The sequence below is a fragment of the Hypanus sabinus genome, chromosome 1, assembly GCF_030144855.1.
Source record: "Hypanus sabinus isolate sHypSab1 chromosome 1, sHypSab1.hap1, whole genome shotgun sequence".
NCBI lineage: Eukaryota > Metazoa > Chordata > Chondrichthyes > Myliobatiformes > Dasyatidae > Hypanus > Hypanus sabinus.
The window spans coordinates 159,320,197-159,341,321 of record NC_082706.1 but is presented as its reverse complement, the minus strand read 5'-3'; the positions used below and the strand labels follow the sequence as shown (position 1 = coordinate 159,341,321).

Here is a 21,125-nt window from a genome sequence, read left to right as displayed (position 1 = left end):
CCATTATTATTATCACTTCATTGAACTCTGTTTAGTTGTAGGGAAATCTGATACTGTGTCCATGATTTATAATTACTTTATCGCTTCTCACTTGGGTGCTTGACTACTAGCCACAGTCTATTCAAATAAATTATTTGAATCATTTATTTATTTAGAGATACAGACAGTAACAGGCCCTTTCAACCCAATCATCCTGTGCTGCCCAATTACACCAATAACCTATTAACACATCTGTATGTCTTTGGCATGTGGGAAGAAACTGGAGCACCTAGAGGCAACCCATGGAGGGTTAAACATTCCAGATTATATCAAATTTAGCAAATTTTTTTTTTCGGTGAATTTCTTTTGTCATGGGCAAATATCTGTCTTTTTAATTAAAATACAGTGATAGGAGGTTTTCCGCAGAAAATTCATCAATTTATCTTGTGGCACTTTGCCCTTTTTCTATGTAACCTCTCCCCTTTTTGTCATTAATTATATTTATTTATTAAATTGATTTCTTGAAATTCTGCTGGACTAAGTCTTGCAGGATATTTGGCAAGATTTTAATCAGCTTGAGGAAATTTAGGCCTGATTACTAGGGATAAAGTGTTTTTGTGAATTTGATTTCTCAGGTACAGTTGATGAGAATTATCAAACCTTTAAAAACAAATGATTGTGCAGCACTCAGACTTTTTTACAACTGTTTTTGAAAGTTATTTTCTCTTTTTAGTTAGACCAAGGTGAATGTGAAGATTTCTTGTCTATTATCTCTCTGAGCATTAATGGAGTCATTGAAGGTAAGTGTATATTCAAGATGACATTTAGAATGAGCAATGTTGTCTAGCTTTGTAGTGTTTGTTAACTATTTTTGATTATAGGCCAAAATATGTTAGGTTGTATAGTGGATGGTATTACGAATATTTTCCTTCAATAATCAGCTGATAATTAAGTATACCTTTAACACTTCAGGTAATTAGGTGGAATAATTATGGAGCTAGCTCTAATTGTTCAAATTTAATTTAATTCTGGAGATGTTGCTACTTTGAACATAATTAGATTTTCAGAGCTCATCATACTTTTGGTGTTTTTTAAATTAAACAGTTTTAGAAACATAGAAAACCTACAGCACAATCCAGGCCCTTCGGCCCACAATGCTGTGCCGAACATGTACTAACTGTAGAAATTGCCCTCTATGTTTCTAAGATCCATGTACCTATCCAAGAGCCTTTTAAAAGACCCTATCATATCTGCCTCCACCACCATTGCCGGCAGCCCATTCCATGCACATGCCACTCTTTGTGTTTTTTAAAAAAAACTTACCCTGACATTTCCTCTGTACCTACTTCCAAGCATTTTAGAACTGTGCCCTCTAGTGTTAGCCTTTTCAGCCCTGGAAAACAGCCTCTGACTATCCACGTGATCAATGCCCCTCATCATCTTATATACCTCTATTAGGTCACCACTCATCCTACGCCACACCAGGGAGAAAAAGCTGAGTTCACTCAACCTATTCCCATAAGGCATGCTCCCCAATCCAGGCAACATCCTTGTAAATCTCCTCTGTACCATTTCTATAGTTTCCACATCCTTCCAGTAGTGAGGAGACCAGTACTCCAAGTGGTGCTGATCAGGGTCCTATATAGCTGCAACATTACTCTTCAGCTCTTAAACTCAATACCACAGTTGATGAAGGCCAATGCACAGTATGCCTTCTTAACCACACAGTCAACCTGCACAGTAGCTTTGAGTGTCCTAAGGACTCTGACCCCAAGATCCCTCTGATCCTCCACTCTGCCAAGAGTCTTGCCATTAACACTATATTCTATCATCATATTTGACCTACCAAAATGAACCACCTCACACTTATCTGGGTTGAACTCCATCTGCCACTTCTCAGCCTAGTTTTGCATCCTATCAATGTTCCACTGTAACCTCTGACCACACTAACCACAACACCTACAACCTTTGTGTCATCAGCAAATTTACGAACCCATCTCTCCGCTTCCTTATCCAGGTCATTTATAAAAATCACAAAGAGAAGGGGTCCCAGAACAGATCCCTGAGACACACCACTGATCACCAACCTCCATGCAGAATGTGACCCATCTACAACCACTCTTTTCCTTCTGTGATTAAGTCAATTCTGGTTCCACAAAGCAAGCTCCCCTTGGATCTCAGGCCTCCTTACTTTTTCAATAAACCTTGCATGTAGTAACATAAATAATTTTCAATAGTCTTTGTACAGTATGGTTCCTTTCCCTGTCTCATGGGAATGTACCTAAGCAGAATGTTACCCAAATATCCCCTGAACATTTGCCACATCTCTGCCGTACATTTCCCTGAGAATATCTGTTCTCAATTTATGCTTCCAAGTTCCTGCCTGATAGCTTCACATTTCCCCTTACTCCAAATAAACGCTTTCTTAACGAGTACGTTCCTATCCCTCTTCAATGCTATGGTAAGGAAGAGAGAATTGTGATTACTATCTCCAAAATGCTCTCCTGAGAGACCTGACACCTGACCAGGTTCATTTCCCAATACCAGATCAAGTTCAGCCTCTCCTTTTGTAGGCTGATCTACATATTGTGTCAGGAAACCTTCCTGAGCACACCTAACAAACTCCATCCCATCTGAATCTCTTGCTCTAGGAGATGCCAATCCATATTTGGGAAATTAAAATCTCCCACAAAGACAACCCTGTTATTATTACACCTTTCCAGAATCTCTCTCCCTATCTGCTCCTTGATGTTCCTGTTACTGGGTGTTTTGAAAACAACCCAATAGTAGAGTTATTGACCCCTTCCTGTTTCTAAGTTCCACCCAACGAGACTTGGTATACAATCCCTCCATGACTTCCTCCTTTTCTGCAGCTGTGACACTCTCTGATCAGCAGTGCTACGCCCCCACCTCTTTTGTCTCTTTCCCTGTGCTTTTTGAAACATCTAAAGCCAGGTACTCTCAGCCATTCCTGCCCCTGAGCCATCCAAGTTTCTGTAATGGCCACAACGTCACAGCTCCAGGTACTGATACACGCTCTAAGCTCATCCACTTTGATCATGATGCTTCTTGCATTAAAATAGACTTATCTCGAACCATCGGTCTGAGCGCATCCTTTCTCATATCACCTGCCTGCCCTCTCTCTTGCACTGTCTCCAAGCTTTCTCTATTTGTGAACCAACAACCCCTTTCTCCATCTCTTCAGTTCCCACTCCCCAGCAATTCTTGTTTAAGCTCTCCCCAATAGCCTTCGCAAACCTCCCAGCCAGGATATTGGTCCCCGTCAGATTCAAATGCAACCTGTCCTTTTTGTACAGGTCATGCCTGCCCCAAAAGAGGTCCCAATGATTCAGAAATCTGATTCTCTGCCCCTTGCTCCAATCCTTCAGCCATGCATTCATCCTCCACTTCACTCTATTCCTTTACTCACTGTCGCGTGGCACAGACAGTAATCCTGAGATTACTACCTTTGAGGTTCTGCTTCTCAACTTCCTTCTTAACTCCCTTAATTCCCTGTAGTCTGTTTTCAGGACCTCCTCCCTTTTCCTACCTATGTCATTGGTACCAATATGTACCATGAGCTCTGGCTGTTCACCTTCCCACTTAAGGATATCGTGGACATGATCAGAAACATTCCGGACCCTGGCACCTGGGAGGCAAACTAGCATCTCTGTTTCTTTCTTGCCTTTCACAGAATTGCCTGTCTGACGCTCTAACTATAGAGTATCCTATTATTGCTGCTTTCTTCCTTTCCCTCCCCTCTGGGCCATTAAGGACTTGCACAGTAAGCAGTAGGAGTGTGGTACATGGAGCAATTCAGCACATGGACCTTTTGGCCCACAATGTTGTGCTGAATCAATTAAATTAGTAATCAAGTAGCCAACTAAACTAATCTGTTCTACCTACACAATGTCCATATCCTTCATTTCTGTCACATTCATATGTATCTAAATGTCTCTTAAAAATCCCTAATGTACTTGCTTCTCCCACCACCCCAGGCAGCACATTCGAGGCATCCACCATGCTTTGTGCTTTTAAAAAAAAAACACATTGTTCCTTGCATCTCCTTTGAACTTGCCCCCTCTCACTTTAAATGCATGCCCTCTGGTATGTGATATTTCAACTCTGTGCAAAAATTGTCTGCCTACTCTGTTTGCCTCTCATAATCCTGTAAACCTCTATCAGACCTCCCCTCAATCTCCACCACTCTAGAGAAAGCAGTCTTTATTTGTCCAACCTCTTGGTGTAACCTGCCTTCTAATCCAGGCGGCATCCTGGTAAACCTCTTTGCACCCTCTCCTAAGCCTCAACATCCTTCCTATAATGGGGCAACCAGAACTGTATGCAATATTCCAGATGTGGCCTAAAGAGAGTTTTATAAAGTTACAACATGAGGCATTGAGTTCTAGTCAATAAGTTATGTTACCATTTGCCTTTTTAACCACCTTACCAATCTATGTTGCCACTTTCAGAGTACTCTCCTTAACAGTGTTCTGTTTACTTACATTTGACCTACCAAGGTGAACACTTCATGTTTGTCCAGTTAAAATCCATCTGCTATTTCTCCATCCATATCTGCAACTGACGTAAATCCTGCTGTATTCTTTGCTAATCCACCCATCTACATTTTCATCCAGGTCTTTTATGTACATCACAAACATTAGCGGTTCTAAAACAGATCCTTACAGAAAACCCCTAATCACAGAGCTGCAGCTGGAATTAATGCCTTGGACCACTATCCTCTGTCTTTCATGCGCAAACAATTTTGAATCCAAATGGCCAATTCATGATGGATCCCATACATCTTAATCTTATTGACGGGCCTCCTATGAGGGATCTTGACAGACACCTTGCTTAAAATCCAAGTAAACAACATTGCCAGCTCTACCTTGTTAAATCACCCTTGACACCTCATCAAAAATGTCAATCAATTTAGTAAGTCACGACTTGCTGTCACAAAGACACAAAGCCATGCTGTCTCTTACTAATTAGGCCATGGTTTTCCAAATGCTCATAAATCCTATTTCAAGGAATTCTCTCCAGTATTTTCCCAACCACTGACATGAGACTTGCCAGTCTATAGTTTCTAAAATCAATCCTGGTTCACTTGTTGATTAATGGAACAACATTAGTTCCTTACCATTCCTTTGTGACCTTGCCTGTGGCTAAGAGAAGACATAAAGATATTGGTCAAGACCCCAACAATCTCATCTCTTGTCTCTCTCGATAATATTGGGTATATTCTATCAAGACTTGTGAACTTGTACACCTTAATGCTTTTTATGAGACTCAAATTTACCCTCTCCTTTACCTCAGCAGGTTAGGCAGCATCCATAGAAATCAATAGACAATTGATGTTTTGAACTGAGACCCTTCCTCGGGACTGGAAAGGAAGAGGGAGATGGCAGAATAAGAAGGTGGGGGAGAGGGGAAAAAGTACAAGCTAAATAGGTGAAGCCAGGAGGGTGGGGGAGGGGAGGCATGAAGAAAGAAGCTGGGAGGTGATAGGTGGAAAAGGCAAAGGGCTGCAGAAGAAGGAATTTGTTAGGAGGGGACCATGGGAGAAAGGAGGGAAGAGGTAAGGGAGGAGGCAGAGTCATCATCATCATCAGGTGCCATGCCCAGTTTGAGCTTTGACTGCCATGACCCACACACTCCTGTTTCGGGTCAAGTGGATCAATTTATTGGTATTCATTTCCAGTTCTCTGACTGCTGTCTCCATCATCATTTGTCTTTGCCTTCCTCTCACTTTCTTCCCTTCAATCTTTCCCATAATTACTGTGCAATCTAACTCCACTTTCCTAATCACATGTCCAATGAAGTTACGTTGCCTTTTCATGATCTCATAAATTATTTCTCTTTTTTGCTTGTTCTGTTCATGACATCCTCATTAGATATTCGTTTTGTCCATGATATTCTTTGTATCCTCCTCAAAAACCACATCTCTGCTGCTTCAATTTGGAGGCAGAGTAAGGAATTGAAAAAGAGGGCAAGGGGGAGAAATTAGAAGTTAGATAAATTATTGCTTATGCTATCAGTGGTGAGACTACCTTGATGGAATATGAAGTATTTCTCTTCCAACCTGAGAGTGGGCTTATTATGACAGTAGAGGAGGCCGTGGACTGACGTGTAAGAATAGAAATGGGGATGTGGATTGGAATTTAAATGTTTGGCCACTGGGAAATACAGATCTTTTTTGCGAATTTAGCAAAGGGGTGCTCAACAAAGTGGTCCCCCATTTGATAGAAGAGGTGAATGGTCAGGGTGGGGGGGAAGCTAAAGGTGTGTTTGGTGGTAGAGTCCCATTGAAGACAGCGGTTATTGCAGAGAATAACGTGTTGGATGTGGAGGCCCATCGGGTGGTAGATGAGGACAAGAGGAACTCAATCCCTGTTAAAGTCAGGGGGAAGGTGAGGAGAGCGTGAATATGGAGGAGATGGGTGTGAGGGCAGCATCAGTGGTGGATCCTGCCACTAAACACATCTTTACCTTTTTCTTCCCCACCCACCCCCACCGCTCTCTGCTTTCCACAGGTATCGCTCTCTCCGTGATTCCCTTCTCCATTTGTCCCTCCCCACTAATCTCCCTTCTGGCACTTAACCTTGCAAGCAGAAGAAGTGTTACACTTGCCCATTCACCACCTCCCTCGCCTCCATTCAGGGCCCCAAATAGTCTTACCTGGGGAGGCAAGGTTTTACCTGCCAATCTGTTGGGGTCATCTACTATGTCCTGTACTCCTAATGTGGCCTCCTCTGCATTGGTGAGACCCAGCATAGATGGAGGACCGCTTGGAGGAATATTGCCCAGGTGAAAGTTGAATGGACTCAGCAATCTAGTGGACTTTGGCCCATCTAGTCTATGCTGAACTATTAAAGTGCCTATTCTGTGGTGTAGTGTTCTATGAATCTTTAACTAAGGGCGGAGAAGAGTTATTTATCTATTTGAATCGTTAATAATTGTGTACAACTTGGTTTTTGAATTTATTGATGTGACTAAAGATTTATGATTAAGTGTTTTGTTTATTGGTGAGAAACACAAGTGACTGTAACATCAATATTTAATTATGTACTATTACAGCTAATACATATGCTTTCATGCAATAATCTCATGTTTTGTGTACATGTAGGTATCTGCTCTGCAACAACACCCTTCTTACTGCTCGGTGATGTTCTTGATTGCCTTCCTCTTGATCAATGTGACAAAATATTCACTTTCGTAGAAAAAAATGTTGGAACTTGGAAATCTGTAAGTAATGCTTGAGTTAATTGTTCAAATGAAATAGACAATTTTACAATGAACAAAGCGCAGTGAATTTATTTCACAAATTGATTTCTCAGCCTTTGTTTTAGTGAGTGAAATAAATTGGGGTAAACTTTGAAGTTATAGGCCTGGATGAGGCACTTCACAAAGAAATTATTGCCATTGCAGAATGTCAAGTACCTCAGATGAGATTATTTGCTTTCATGACTTTGGTCAAGAGCTATACAAAGTGTGAAGAAAGGGAAATAAATGCACAATAGAAATGATATCATACAGAAACCTCTATTTTAGATGAAATTGGTTTTTATTAGCAATAAAATTATCATACTTCCCCATTGCAGTATTTTGTGTTCTTCCTTTCTGACTCTATTTCATTGGCATTTTGGAATATGACCTATTTCTTTCAAAAGGGACTTATTTGTGAATATGCCAAGTTTTTGTTTCAAAGTCATCTGAAATACGGGTCAGGTGGTATCTGAGTGAAATAGTTAATATTTTGAATAAACATGCTTTTATCTGAAGTGGGAAAATGTAGGATACAGTTTTATTTGAAGAACATAAAAGAAGTGGAGGAATTTGAAGTATCTGTACTGGAAAGCAGAAGAAATCAAATAAAATCGATGATAATGATGGTCCTGATTAAGGGTCTCAGCCCAAAATGTTGACTGTTCATTTCCTTCCATAAATGATGGAAACAGTATGAGAAATAGATATGTTGGGTGGGATTGTGGGGCAATTTTGTAAAGTGGCTGTGGTAACAATTGTTATTTCGCTTTCAGGCAACATTTTACTCTGCTGGAAAAAACTACCTGTTGAGAATGTGCAATGGTAAGTGAACTCAAATGAACTGGTCCTTTCCTGACTCTTACAAATTAGATCAACATGGAGTTGCTCTTCATGATTAATTTAAATTAAACTTTCTAGGCATCAGTAATAATGGTACAAAATTATTGAATAGTTGCACCGAGCACATTTAGTTTCACCACCTTTCAAACGTGGAGATCTGCCTTCTTGCATAATCTGGCTTGTGTAGCTCCTGATCTGCAGCAACAGAGTTCAGATGTAGCTCTCTGAAATGGCCCAGCAAGCCATTTGGTTGTTCTGTTACTGGGGGGCGAAAAAAGAACCATCTGGTTATCAACTTTGCTGCCAAATCTGAAGAAATCGTTGGTTGCAAAGTACTTTGCCAGAACTATTGGGTATCTAAATTGGGAATGCTGTCAGATTAATCAAGCCTAACTTGAAGTTCATGTTTGCCTCTCAAAATCATATTTTATTGACAACTTGTTTTACACCTCCATCACAATGCATGAATATCTTTATCACATTGGGGAGGACAGGTCTATAATGTGCACAGGAGAGAGCTGCTTTGGGAGTCTTCAATGTTGAATTTAGAAACCATGAAGTCCTATGGCATCAGGTTATTCACGGGCAGGGGAACTTTATCACACTCTCCTTTCTCAGCTAAAGGATCAGTGAGTAAACAACCCTTGAAAGAAGCACATAGAATGCACTTGGCTGAAGGATGTGGTAGATGCTCCAGTCCATTGCAGTTAAGTTCATCTGCAAGACTCGTTTGTGAAAATAACAGATCAATATGGGAATTGGTTAGAAATACAGGATTTATTTACATCCAAAAAGTCAAAGTCAAGTTTCTTGTTATCTGCACAGGCATAATATTTATAAGAAAGAACGCAGAACAAAAAAAAAACTGCATTCTTGTGCAAAGTGATTATAGTGCTGAACTGTGTTGATGAGGTTTTGCTGTTTGTTGAACAATTGAATGGTTGAAACAAAGCAGTTGTCTGTGAACCAGGTGTTGGGACTTAAGGTTTCTATACCTCCTGACTGATAACAACTGTGACAGGATGTCATGGTCTGGATGGTGGGCAATGTTCCCTGCAATTTGTAATGATGGTTGTGTGCAAATACCTTGTGCTCTGCATTTTTTCTTTGCCCAGTGACAACAACCTGTATTCACTGAATAAGTTCTTCAATATCAACAGTATAAATAAGCCAGTTCTAAAATCTGCAGACCATTCATCGCAAGCTCCTCGTTGTCAACACCATCTGCAGAAACCAGAAAAGGAAATGTGATTGTGTATGATTGTGAAATATACCTAACATGCCAGCTGGGTAAAGGGTAACAAAGTTTTGTGTGCTAGTAGCAAAAGATGTGCGTGCAAGCACACGCGTGCACCTTGGAGGGAACATTGCTGGTGGGGCTCTTTGATGATATATGTTGTCTTTTTGATATAGTGCTTCTTGTAACCAGTGTTGTGAAGAGCCATGGTCATGATGCGTTGTGCAGAGTCCATTTCTCTGTGCAGCTTCCTGTGTCCCTGTGCATTTGAATTGCAGTATCAGGCCATGATTCACCCAGACAGCATATGTTCAACAGAGTACAGTCAGCCCTCCTTATCTGCAGGGGATTGGTTCTGAGACCCCCCCCCCCCCCCCCCCCCCCCGTGGATACCAAAAAATGCGGACGCTCAAGGCCCTTATTCAACCTGGCTCAGTGCGGTGGTCTTTAGGACCTAGCAGAACCCTGGACTTTATATTTAACATGTTCAGTGCAGTGGACATTATGACCCGGCGGCCCAGCTCTGAATCCGCGGTGTTTCTGTTCACGAAAATAATCACGATCACGATTGAAAATAAAGTGGAAGTAATAAAGCGATCGGAAAGAGGTGAAACGCCATCGGTCATTGGAAAAGGGTTAGGCTACAGTCGGTCAACGATCGGAACAATTTTAATGGAGCATGTGAAAGACCCTGCTCCGATGAAAGCTACAATTATTACTAAGCAATGCACTGGTTTAGTTATTGAAATATGTATGTTTCTTAAGTGTTTTATATACATAGAAAGGTAAAATATGTACTATATACTAAGGAAAACGTTTCACTAACTGACGCTAAATAATACTGGATGTACCTGTTCCAACTTCAAATCCGACTTAAAGACGGACTCAGGAATGGAACTCATTCATAACCCGGGGACTGCCCGTACTTTTAAGTCATTTCTAGATGACTTATAATGCCTAATACGATGTAAATGCTATGTAAATAGTTGTTGTACTGTATTGTTTAGGGAATAATGAATAACAAGAAAAAATAGTCTGTACATGCTCAAACAACGAGTGCTGGAGAGAGAACTTCCGGGTTTTCCTGATCTGCGGTTGGTTGAATCCGCGCACGCGGAATCCGTGGATAAGGAGGGATGACTGTAGAAGTTTGGCATAATACTTAACAAAGCTGTTTATCTCTGTTATACTCAAGATCTAGGAAGCTGTTTTCCTTCTGCTGTGCCCTGTTGACTACAGCTGTTTTTTCTCCAAGTAGCTCTCTTCGTCAAGTCAATTAGTTTATGGTCATTTAACTACATACATACATGTATACCACCAAATAAGATGTTTCTCTGGACCACAGTGTAAGGCACAGTGGTACACACAACACACATACTTTGGAAAGTAAGAATTAAATCTGCAAATGTATTATGCATAGATAATTACAGGTGATCCCCGTTTTTCGAACGTTTGCTTTATGACATTTCACTGTTACAGAAGACCTACATTAGTACCTGTTTTCGCTAACCAAAGAAGATTTTAGCTTTTACAAAAAAAAGATGCCCACGTTAAATGTGTGTTTACCCCAAGAAAGACTACCATGACCGTGAAGCCTTGTGCGGGCAGTTGTGTGCGTATGTGTGTATGTTCTGATTATTTTTTTTCTCTCTCCAAGCCGATTTTGGCTCGCTGTCTTCCCCATTTTTGATAAGTGAATCTACACCGTACATACAATTTTTCTATTTCATGTAGGCTGAATATTTATCATATCATTCCTGCTTTTACTGTATGTCAGTATTATTTCGGCTTATGAAAGGTTTCATAGAATGTTCCACCTTCGGATAGCAGGGAATATCTGTAAAGCAAATTGCATAGAATAACTATTGTTGGTACAGTGCAAATTATCTAGTGACAATGGATAATCTTCATTTTCATTATAACATTCAGGATATTTGTTGAATGTTATAATGAAAATGAAGATGATCCATTGTTTGCACTAGGTATCTGTGCTGATTTTGATCATTTACACTTAATCAAAAGAATACAGCAACATACACTTGTTACGTACCCCTAAGGTTCATATTTTCTGTGGACAACTACTTTAAAATGTCGGGAGAATGAGTCTGGCTTTTGGACACTGTTTGTGCCGCTAATGAGAGATAGAGAGAGAAAAGAAGAGTTGGGGAGGCATCCTACACAGACAAGAGAGAGACACATGATTTAGTATTATGGCTTCTTCACAGATTATTTACCTTTGCCACAAGGACACTCTTCTTTGCTTGTTAACACTCTTGCTGAGACAGCAAGGAGTAGCCAGTTTGATGGACAGACGATGCCCTGTCGGGAGATAAAATAGCAAGTCTGCTGAGACACAGGCAGAGGCGCTCCAGGACACTGAAAGAGCATTGTGCACCCACAGGAAGGTGGGGGCTTGGAGGATCAAGTCGGGAGAATCGATCAGAGGCTCACAGTTTGTGAAGGCAGACCGGTGGGGGCTTGTATGTGTGTCCACCCTCGCCTGGGTGACAGGCTCACCACTGAAGAATGGTCTGGCTGGGAACGGCGGGGTCAAAGTCAGTGACCGCAACAGCACAACAGGACGAGAAGATAACGGAAGGTTTGCCCGCAACCTCTCCCCCTCCCCCTCCCCATGGTACACCACCAACTACCTCCACTTAAAAATGAACTAAACTCCGCATCATCTTAAGACTATTTGTTTACCCCTAGACTTTGAAAGAGCTTAGTTTCTGAATCCTATATCCATACTTCTGTATATATTATTGCTGACCTGTTTCACATGTATATTTGCATTTTATAGTACTGTATTACTTCGTTTACTAATAAACACTTTTAGTTACAGTACCACCAGACCCCAACGTATCATTCCATTTCTGCTGGTTTGGTAACCCAGTCACGGGGTACATGACACACTGGATAAATTCCTTAGCGGATAACTATTAGGAACTAATACATAGTTTTATAGTACTATAGTGGTATTGGTAGCATTCTACCATTATTTCGGGTCGAGACGTCGACTGTAGTCTTTTCCTAGATGCCACCTGGCCTGCTGATTTCTCTAACATTTTGTGTGTGTTGCTCAGATTTCCAGCATCTGCAGATTTTCTCTTGTTTGTGATTGGTAGCATTCTAATTTGTTCTGTATTTTATATAAATACTTAATTTGTTACTCGGTTAAACAGCGGTTTTTTTTGATCTTTTTAACCATTTCCATGAAACTTTGGCAGCTGCTTAATTGGGCCAAAATATACTGGCTCTGCTGTGTACCAATTAACTGGAATACACTTTTATTTCCTAATAGGAATCAATAAAGTTCTTCATTATTTTTTGTTTCTTATACACGGAGTGGTGAATGGTGTTAGGGGAGCGTCATTTTTTATTGAGCATTCTGTCATAAAATTCTCTTGCTTCGGGGATGTGACCTTTCGTGTTTCAAAATCATCTTGATGCTCTGGCTCAGTGTTCTACTCTTAATTTACTTGTTTAATACTTTATTACCACCTTGGTAAATTTAGTTTACTTGTTCTGACCCAGATTATCTGCCTGCAACCAGATACCCACTGGTACTCTTAATTAGTGACCTTCATAATCTTGTATCCTCAACTGTGCACTGTGGTACAAGGTTTGTGTAAAATGGGAAAGGCTCAGAACAATTAAAACTGACCACCAGTGAAATACTGAGGATCATTGTTGTTAAAATTATTATTGAAATTGTGTGCTTCTAAATTTGGCTGGAGAATGTTAAAAATAATGGCTAAAATATGCAAGACCAAGGATAACTCCATTAAAATTTGTAATTATTCTATTTACAACTTGTCTTAATTTACATTCAACAGACTCTTGCTCTCTGTGTAATTTTACTTTGTTGGATTAATTAAATTCAGCTTTATTCTGGTTTCCTTGTGACACATTTGTCTTGCATTATATCGTGTAAAGATCTCATGCATCCTCATCCCAGTGTGTCATGTGTTTGAAGTTGAGCTTTGCAATTCGGTGTATCAGTGCATGTAATCATCCAAATTCTCCTGTCTTGAGATGCAATTGTAGTCATTTGATGAAGTAACCAAGCAAAAACAATTTGCTACAAAGAAATTAATTTGGCTACATAATTTTATTTTATAATACCGAGGCAACATGGAACTATGTCATTTTACTAGCCCATAATCTCCTACTTGCATGTACCATTGTGTTGCTATTGTAAGTATCCCTGCAAGAAAATGAAACTCGGTTGTATATGGTGACATATATGTACTTTGATAAGAAATTTACTTTGAACTTTAAATTTTGAAGTACTTATTTAAATTTCATCTGTAATAATTTTTCAGATCTCCTAAGAAGACTTTCCAAGTCACAGAACACTGTTTTCTGTGGAAGAATCCAGCTGTTCCTTGCAAGATTATTTCCATTATCGGAAAAGTCAGGTACGAAATTAGAATTGCTAGAAAAGAATCTCCATTAATCTTTATGAACCTTCATAATGGCTGTACAGTAGGATAGAACTTTTATGTTAACTGTCCATTCAGAAAGTTACAGGCAAAATAGTAATGTGAAGTCTTCTACAAAATCTGTTTGACATTCAGATTCCATCACCAGCTTCCTTTATATAAGGGTTATGGCTCAATCTGAGATTTCTGAAGCTCTCTGCACTTAATACCTCTTACTAATTGAGCTGATGACCTCAGACTTCACCCTCCTTTTCTGCTTTATTGTTCTTGATTCTTCATGCTCACCAAATTTCATATGCGCAGGGTACAGTATTTGTTCTTCTCTTTATTCTCACAGATGGTACCAGGTATCCTGCATTTCTCTTTGCCAAACTGTTTGCCTTGTAGGAAAGGGGGGAGAAGAGGCAAGCTGTGGTGATGGGGGTTGCATTAGTTATGGGAACAGAAATGAGGTTCTGTGGATGAGACTGTGATTCCTGGATGGTATGTTGCCTCATGGGCGCCAGGGTCTGGAACGTCTTGGATTGAGTCCCCTGCATTCTGAAGTGGGAGAATGAGCTGCCAGAGGTCGTGATTCATGTAGGTACCAATGACGTGGGTAAGAAGAGAAGAAGTTCTGCAAAATAAATTCAGTGAATTAGGTGCTAAGTTAAAGGATAGGACCTCCAGCATTGTGATCTCAGGATTGCTACCCATGCTGCATCCTAGTGAGACCAAAAATATGACGATCATACAGTTCAACATGAGGCTTAAAAGTTGGAATAGGAGGAAAGGCATCAGATTTTTGGATCATTGGGCTCTTCTCCAGGGATTGTGGGACCTGTACAGAAGAGATGGTTTGCACCTGAACTGGAGGGGTACTAATATCCTAGCAGGAAGGTTTGCAAGGACTGCACAGAGGGATTTAAACTAGATTTGCAGAAGGATGGGAATCAGTGTGCCAGAACAGTGAGTGGAGAGGTTGTGGAGGCAGATGTTAAGAACTCAAATGAAGCCATATATATCTTATTCCTCAGTTCCACCCATAAAACCTCACTAGGTGGGTTCTCCAGTCTGTCCTGACTAAGCACTAATGTGGTATTTTCCCTGACTAGTAACACCACTCCTCCCCTTTTAATCCCTCCTGCTCTGTTGCATCAAAATGAACCAAACCCCGGAATATTAAGGTTAAGCATGATGGAACTTGTGTTCAATGCAAGAAATATTGTACAAAAGGCAGATGAGCTCAGGGCATGGATCAACACTTGGAATTGTGATACTGTAGCCATTAGTGAGTCTTGGTTGTAGGAGGGGCAGCACTAGCAACTCAATATTCCATTCCATTCTTTTTGTTGCAATAGAGGGGGAGGGATTAAAGGGGGAGCAGTGATGTTACTGGTCATGGAAAATGCTACGTCAGTGCTCAGACAGGATAGACTGGAGAACTTGCCTAGTGATGCTTTATGGGTGGAACTGAAGAATAAGATATGTGTAACCACATTAATGGGGCTGTACTGTAGATCACTCAACAGTCTGCTCGATTTAGGAGAAGAAATCAGTAGAGAGTTTACAGACTGTTGCAAGAAGCATAAGGTTGTTATAGCAGGTGATTTTTAACTTTCTATGTATTGACTGAGATGCCCATACTGTAAAAGGACTAAATGGGATCGAGTTTGTCAAATATGTTCACGAAAGTTTCCTTAATCAGTATGTAGAGGTCCCAATGAGAAAGTGTAGTGCTTGATCTCTTATTGAGGAATAAGTCAGTGTAGGTAACACAACATTCTTTACGGAAACGCTTCGTACCTAGTGATCATAATTAAGTTTCAAAGTAAAAGTGGAAAAAGATAGATCTGGTCCATGGATTGAGATTGTAAATTGGAGGAAGGTCAATTTTGATGGTATCAGAAAGGATCTGGCAAGTGTGGATTGGGACAAACTGTTTTCAGGGAAATGTGCACTTGGTAAGTATGAGGCCTTCAGATGTGAAATTTTGAGAGTACGAAGCTTATCGGGATAAGAGGCAAAGATAGCGAGTTTAGTAAACCTTGGTTTTCAAGGGACATTGAGACCCTGGTTTAAAACAAAAAGAGGTGCATTGCAGGTATAAGAAGGTAGAGCAACTGAGCTACTTGTGAAGTATAAAAAATGCAGGAGAATACTTAAAAAAAAGAAATTGGAGGGCTAAAAGAAGATGTGAGGTTGCTCTAGCAGACAAGGTGAAGGAGAATCCTAAGAGCTTCTACAGAAATGATAAGAACAAAGGTATTGCAAGGGACAAAGTTGGTCCTCCGAAAGATCAGAATGGTAATCTCTATGCGTGGAGTCAAAAGAGATGGGTGAGATCTTAAATGGATGTTTTGCATCTCTACTTGGGAGACAGACACAGAATCTATAAATGTGAGGTAAAACAGCAGCGAGATCATGGACCTTATACAGATTACCGAGGAGGAGGTGCTTGCTGTCTCGAGGCAAATTAGGGTAGATAAATATCCAGAGGTTGGCAAGGTGTTCCCTTGGACCCTGCAGGAGGCTCGTGCAGGAATTGCAGGGACCCGAGTAGAGAGATTTAAATTGTCATTAGTGACATCAAAGGATGGGAGGATAGCTAATGATATTCCACGTTTTAAGAAAGGCCTTAAATACTAACCAGAAAATTATAGGCCTGACATCAACAGTGTGAAAGTAATTAGAATGTATTCTAAGGGACCAGGTATTTGAGTATTTCGATTATCAGGGACTTTTCAGCAGTAGTCAGCATGGCTTTGTGCTTGGTAGGTCATGTTTAACCAATCTTGTGGAGCTTTTCAAGGAAGTTACCAGGAAAGTTGATGACAGCGAGGTAGCAGATGTTGTCTACACGGACCTTGGTAAGGCATTGACAAGTTCCTGTATGGGAGGTTGGTCAGGAAGGTTCATTTGCTAGACATTCAAGATAAGGTAGTAAGTTAGATTAGACATTGGTTTTGTGGTATAAGCTAGAAAGTGGTAGCAGATGGCTGTCTGTCTGACTGAAGGCCTATGATTAGTGAAGTGCCGCAGGGATTGGTGCTGGGTCCATTGTTGTTTGTCATCTATATCAATGATCTGGGTGATAATGTGGTTAACTGGATCAACGAATTTGTGGATAACACCAAGATTCGGGGTGGAGTGGACAACTGAGTAAGACTATCGGACATTGCAGTGGGATCTGGGCCATGTGGAAAACTGGGCTGAAACATTGTAGATGGAATTTAAACAGCAACACACACTAAATGCTGGTAGAACACAGCAGGCCAGGCAGCATCAATAGGGAGAAGCGCTGTCGACGTTTCGGGCCGAGATCCTTCGTTAACCTTTCGGTTAGTCCTGACGAAGGGTCTCAGCCTGAAACGTCGACAGCGCTTCTCCCTATTGATGCTGCCTGGCCTGCTGTGTTCTACCAGCATTTTGTGCGTGTTGCTGTCCAGATGGAATTTAGTACAGGCAAGTGCAAGGTATTGCACTTCGGTAGGGCCAACCAGGGAGGTCTTACACAATAAATGGTAGGGCACTGCAAAGTTTTGTAGAACTGAGGGATTTGGGAAGACAGATCCATAATTCATTGAAATTGGTGTCATAGGTAGATGAGTGTCGTAAAGAAAGCTTTTGGCACATTGGCCTTCCTAAATCAAAGTATTGATTACAGGAGATGGGATGTTATGTTGATGTTGTATAAGACATTGTTGAGACATGCTTTAGAGTATTGTGTGCAGTTTTGTCACCTCCCCACAGGAAAGATATAAATCAGGTTGAACGACTTCAGAGAAAATTTACAAGGATGTTGCTGGGGCTGGAGGACCTCAGTTATAAGGAAATATAGGTAGGTTAGGACTTTATTCTTTGGAAAGTAGAAGATCGAAGGGAGATTTGATAGACGTAAACAAAATTATGAGGGTTATAGCCGGGGTAAATGCAAGCAGGCTTTTTCCAGAGGTTGGGTGGGACTACAGTTAAGAGTTAGGGGTGAAAGGTGAAATGCTTAAGGGAACAAGAGGGGAAACTTCTTTGCTCAAAGTGCTGAGAGTGTAGAATGATCTGCCAGCACGTTTTTTATATGTGTGTGTGTATGTATATCTATATGTGTATATGTGTGTGAGTGTAAAAAAAGAGAAGTTTGTATAGTTATGTGGCAGGGGTGTGGAGTGCTATGGTCCGGAAGCAGGTCGATGAGTTTAGGCAATTTAAATGGTTCAGTACGGACTAGATGGGCCTGTTTCTGTGCTGTGCTCTTCTGTGACTCTGACTCTGTAAGAACTAATGTGTTTGAGAAGAGGATTTGGTACAAGATAATCCATGTTTGAGAATATGAAGGGTCATGGGGAGGTAAACTCCATGGAGAGCTTGCTACTGAGATTCTCTCCTTCTAGACCGGGGGTCGGCAACCTGCGGCTCCCGAGCCATTTGTGGCTCTTTCACCTCTGTGCTGCGGCTCCCTGTGGCTTTGGGAAATAATTGGTCAGTATTTAATTAAAATGTATTTTATGTTAGTTTGTTAGCTTTTGAAATGTAATTATGGTGATCTTGTACAACCTAAGTGTAGCGACACATTTCCTGCCACATCCGAAACGGCTCACAATTAGCCAGCATTCCGGCTAAGGGAGATAGCCTACGGGGGTTTGTGAGTACGCGTCTTTTGCAGCATCTGCGTCCATGGGGGCTGGGTTGAGGGAGGCTTAAAAGCAAGGCTGTTTAGTTCGAATAAAGCTATCTTTGACTGCAGTTTACTGACACCGCTACAACGTGTTTTTATCGCTGGCTGTCCAGACGGAAGGTGCTGAAACGCTTTGTCGCGTGTCTGGAAGAAGTGAAAACTTTCCTGGGCAGCAAAGGGCTCACCTTTCCTGAGCTGGAACAGCCAGAGTGGCTGGAAAAGCTACACTTCATGGTAGACATGACAGCGCACCTGAACACGCTGAACACAGCTCTTCAGGGGAAAGGATGTACAGCCCTGCACATGTTGGAGGATGTTTTGGCATTCGAGCGCAAGTTGACAGTGCTTGCCAGAGATTTACAGAAAGGCACTTTGTCTCACTTCCCCAATTTGAGAGAGTTCAAACAAGGTCACGACATGATAATTTCGGAGTATTTACATTCTGCAATCATCGCAATGCAAACATCGTTTGGGAAACGCTTCTGTGAGTTCAGAGAGGAAAAAAACACATTATCCTTCCCGGTCACTCCCTTAAGCATCGATCCTTCCCTACTGAATACGACTGCATTGGCAGGTGTGAGTCAACCTGATCTTGAGATGGAACTGGCCGACATAGCCGACAAAGACATATGGGTGTCCAAGTTTAGACGCTTGACAGCAGACCTTGAAGATGTTGCCCGTCAGAAGGCCGTTCTTGCTCAGAAACACAAATGGAGTGATATTGAAAACCTCACAGATGACAGCTTGCGATCCTGTGTAAAGATGAAGGTGACATCATACAGCCCTGATGTGCAGACGCTGTGCGCTGAGGTCCAGGAGCAGAAATCCCATTAACCAAGTATGATAAATATTTTAATTGCCTATTATTTTACTTATATTCATATTTTTTCATTGTTCAGTGAAATAGTCCTTTCATTTTTCAGGATGACAGCTGGCTGACGTTATTTTTGGTTTGCTGCTGGCGGAAAATTTAAGTTCGGCGTTTTTCATAAATACAAGAAGGACTCAAATAGACATTGAATATTTTACTTAAAAGTAACTTTCAACCCAACGTCTTTTTTTCGGAGTTCAAAATGTTTTTGTTGCATGCAGAAATGTAATTTCGTTTTCTCTGCAGGAGTTCATCAATTTCATAAATGCAACACATTATAGTTTGTTTATACATAGCATAAAGGCAAAAAAAACGTTGTATGCAGTGTTATTTCATTTTAAATGTCAAACGGGTTTTGCGGCTCCCAGTGTTTTCTTTTCTGTGGGAAACGGGTCCAAGTGGCTCTTTCAGTGGTAAAGGTTGCTGACCCCTGTTCTAGACTCTCAAGATCCTTGGATACAGTTTATTTAATATTTGTATTTTTGGGAAATTGTCTTTCACACATACATATATACATATAAGTAAATGATCATATTTGATCATTTACAAGAGGCATTACTAACTAGCTGCTCTTTTAATTAAATTCCAGGATAATTAAGTTAAAATTCCACAGCTTTCATGAGAGGATTTCAGTTCCTCTCTGGATTACTGGTGCTGTATTTAGTCACTGCACAAAACCCTACCTTTCATGTAATCTTAGAAAGTCTTCTTGCACTTGATCTGTAACTTCCTTAAAACAAGGACAGTATATTCCTTCCCTTTCTAATTGTTTTCTGTACTTGTTCTTGCAGAAAAATTAAATATTAGCATATACATTTGATTGACTTATCACCATTTATTAATATACCACAAATACCAATTTTGATTTTCATTATTCTGGAAAAAATAGATAATTTCACAATTCTCCACATTGCCTTTCATCAACACTTCACTGTTCAGTGACATAACATGCTTCTATCATGTTTCTTCAGTCTTTCTGACAATTTACCTCTTTATTTTCTCAGTAAACTTGAATATCTTGTACTGAGTCTTCTACTTAAAATCATTGTACATAAAAATTGTATATGGATGCATAAACTCTTCTCGGGCTTCTAGCCATGTTCATGTGTTGATTTTAACTGACGGTTTGATGACAAACTCCACCATCTTCATCGGGGATGATGCCTTAGCATGTCTAGTTCAGTGGTATGTATACGCAACTTTCATTGTCCATCCCTCCTGATTGGTTAATTCTCAACTAAGCAGAATTCTGCTATCTAATGTCTAAGAATGATGATTGGACACAATTGATAGGATTGTCTATTCTTTCCACCCCGAGCCAACCCTTTTGCTGTACTTAAGTCATCAGTGTTGTTAGATCCAGCTGTTACATTGTCGTTTTCTTTATAGCTTAAAAATCAATTATAAGACCAAAAGGCATAGAAGCAGAATTAGCCCATTGAGTCTACTTGCCATTCAAATCATGGCTGATCCGTTTTCCCTCTCCTCAGCCCCACTCCCCGTAACCTTTTGATGCTGTGTCCAATCAAGCTCTGCCTTAAGTACAGCTCTGCCTTAACAACCTGGCCTCCATAGCTACATGTGGTAAGATATTCCATAAATTCAGCATCCTTTGGCTAAGGAAATTTATCCATATCTCTGTTTTAAATGGATGTCCCTCTATCCTGAGGCTGTGCCCTCTTGTACTACACTCACCCACCATAGGTAACATCCTTTCCACATCTACTCTGTCCAGGCCTTTCAATGTGCAAAAGGTTTTAATGAGATTTCCCCCCCCACCCCCAATCCTTCTAAATTCTATCGAGTACAGAACCAGAGCCACCAAACATTCCTCAT

The 21,125-nt window shown here is 40.7% G+C and overlaps 1 protein-coding gene across 3 annotated transcripts in view; it reads left to right on the top strand.

Annotated features, from left to right (window-relative positions):
• thoc1 (THO complex 1) overlaps positions 1–21,125 on the top strand; it is a 72,914-nt gene that overhangs the window by 6,805 nt on the left and 44,984 nt on the right. For all 3 annotated transcript variants that reach the window (XM_059979862.1, XM_059979851.1, XM_059979872.1), the window contains exons 4-7: positions 713–779; positions 7,106–7,224; positions 8,019–8,067; positions 13,648–13,743. In XM_059979862.1, coding sequence (XP_059835845.1) covers positions 713–779; positions 7,106–7,224; positions 8,019–8,067; positions 13,648–13,743 — 331 coding nt within the window. The remainder of the gene's footprint in view (positions 1–712; positions 780–7,105; positions 7,225–8,018; positions 8,068–13,647; positions 13,744–21,125) is intronic.